Source organism: Stegastes partitus, unplaced genomic scaffold, assembly GCF_000690725.1.
Source record: "Stegastes partitus isolate 25-593 unplaced genomic scaffold, Stegastes_partitus-1.0.2 Scaffold29, whole genome shotgun sequence".
Lineage (NCBI taxonomy): Eukaryota > Metazoa > Chordata > Actinopteri > Pomacentridae > Stegastes > Stegastes partitus.
Window position 1 is genome coordinate 256,138 of NW_007577760.1, and position 2,227 is coordinate 258,364.

At 38.7% G+C, this 2,227-nt stretch overlaps 1 protein-coding gene across 1 annotated transcript in view; it reads left to right on the top strand.

The window, feature by feature from the left end:
* Positions 1 to 2,227, top strand: part of LOC103369842 (mucin-5AC-like) — a gene marked incomplete at both ends in the record, with an annotated part of 5,271 nt that continues 3,044 nt past the window's right edge. Inside the window, 5 exons of the mRNA XM_008298672.1 lie at positions 1 to 331; positions 477 to 679; positions 1,164 to 1,228; positions 1,433 to 1,581; positions 1,674 to 1,745. Of these exons, the coding sequence (XP_008296894.1) occupies positions 1 to 331; positions 477 to 679; positions 1,164 to 1,228; positions 1,433 to 1,581; positions 1,674 to 1,745 (820 nt within the window). The remainder of the gene's footprint in view (positions 332 to 476; positions 680 to 1,163; positions 1,229 to 1,432; positions 1,582 to 1,673; positions 1,746 to 2,227) is intronic.

Below are 2,227 nucleotides of genomic sequence, written 5' to 3' on the forward strand. Positions count from 1 at the left end.
TCACCGTCAGTCAATACAACCTCATCACCAGTCAACACAACGTCAGCACCAGTCAACACAACCTCGTCATCAGTCAACATAACCTCATCAACAGTCAATGCAACCTCACCAACAGTCAGTGCAACCTCACCATCAGTCAATGCAACCTCATCACCAGTCAATGTGACCTCACCACCTGTCAACACAGCCTCATCACCAGGCAACTCAACCTCAACAACAGCCAACGTGACTATGCCAACAATCAATTCCACCTCAACAACAGCCAGCACAGTCTCACCAACAGCCAACTCAACGTCATCCCCACAACCAGGAACCACAATGTCTTCACCAGGTAATGCAACTTCTGTCACTGTCACGATTTTACAGTCAGTCAAAATTTTTTGTTACAATCACACAAAAATATGCATATCTGTGAATGTAGCTTATCTTGCTCAAATGCTATATTCATTACTAATAAATATTAATTTCATTTATAGCTAATGCAAGCTCTGCACCTGTAACTGGAACATCTGCCACACCAACAATCTTAACTAGTGCCACTCCAGCTATCACCACAACGGCCGCACCATCACAGCCAGCAGTTAACCTGGATTTTAGACTAAATGAGCCTTTCCGAGACGAACTATCAAACAAGTCCTCACCTGAGTTCAAAGAATTAGCAAACAATCTAACCAAAGTGGTGAGTGTGAAATTTTCTCTGTTGCCTCTGTTTCATCTTCTTTCAATCAGACACAGGAAAACAAAAACAAAAAAAGAAAATGTGTTTATGATTTGACTTAAGATATGGACAAATATATGGAGGCAAGACATGACTATACAACATTATTTTGAGATGTAACTTTTTACAGTCGAAAACCATTTTCAACACAAAATGTGGCCAATGTCAGAAACTGCCATATTTTTCTGACTGAACAGGAAAAACCCTTGCTGTTTTCAAAAAGCAATGAACGTACATGAAAAAACATGAAGTAAAAAGTAAAATGGAGAACAAAAGAGGACACAGCTGTGCCTTCTTGCCAAAAAAGTATTTTGAAATCCTTTGTCTTCCTAATTAAAATCTATCTATCTATCTATCTATCTATCTATCTATCTATCTATCTATCTATCTATCTATCTATCTATCTATCTATCTATCTATCTATCTATCTAAACTTTATTTACAGTTAAATGCAACCTATTCAAACCGATTTGGAGACGACTTTGTAGGAGCCGTCATTGACGATTTCAGGTATGAAACACTGCTTCAATTTTACTTTGCCTGTAAACAAATAGGTAATCATAAAAATTGGAACACATTGTTCAGACTTACATGAACACATCTCACCACAAATGCTTCTTCACTAATTCTTTCATGTCTGTCGTGGAACAACTAATGTCTCATTAGACAAATATAATGAAAACATGAAAAAATGATTTACCTCTTCTGTTACAGTCAAGGGTCCATTGTGGTAAATTCGAGGCTGATATTCAATAATGCAACAACAGTACCAAATGCCACTACTGCAGTTGAGACTTTACAAACTGCTGCCTCCTCCTCAAATTTTTCTCTTAATGTCAACACAACATCAATTACAGCGAGAGGTGAGACTTCAGGGCATTTCTCAAATGTCTAATTTTCTTAATATGTTTTACAAGCACCACGCAATTACTCATTTGGTAATTGTTATTTTCAGTTGTGTTGCCACCAACTGAAGCTCCAGCCACAACTGCACCTACAACACTGGGAAATTCAACTGTATCACCAGGTAATACCATGACACAAACAGTTCAGGAAGGTTATCTCGCGTCCACTTTAACAGAACAAGTGAATTTCTTGTCACCACTCAAAGATAATGGAATTACAAGATTATCGGAGGTGTTTATCACCTCCAGTATTATGTGTCAACATGTGATTATAGATATTGATCAGTGGGAAATGTTTCATTTCATTAACATAATTAAAACAATTCCAACACCAATTAACCACCTTCACCACCTGTCAACATGACCTCACCAACAGTCAACACAACCTCATCATCAATCAATGCGACCTCACCACCTGTCAGCACAACCTCACCAACAGTCAACATGACCTCACCGTCAGTCAACACAACCTCTTCATCAATCAATGCAACCTCAACACCAGTCAACACGACTTCACCATCAGTCAACACAACCTCACCACCAATCAACACGACCTCATCATCTGTCAATGCAACCTCACTGCCAGTCAATGCAACTTCACCAT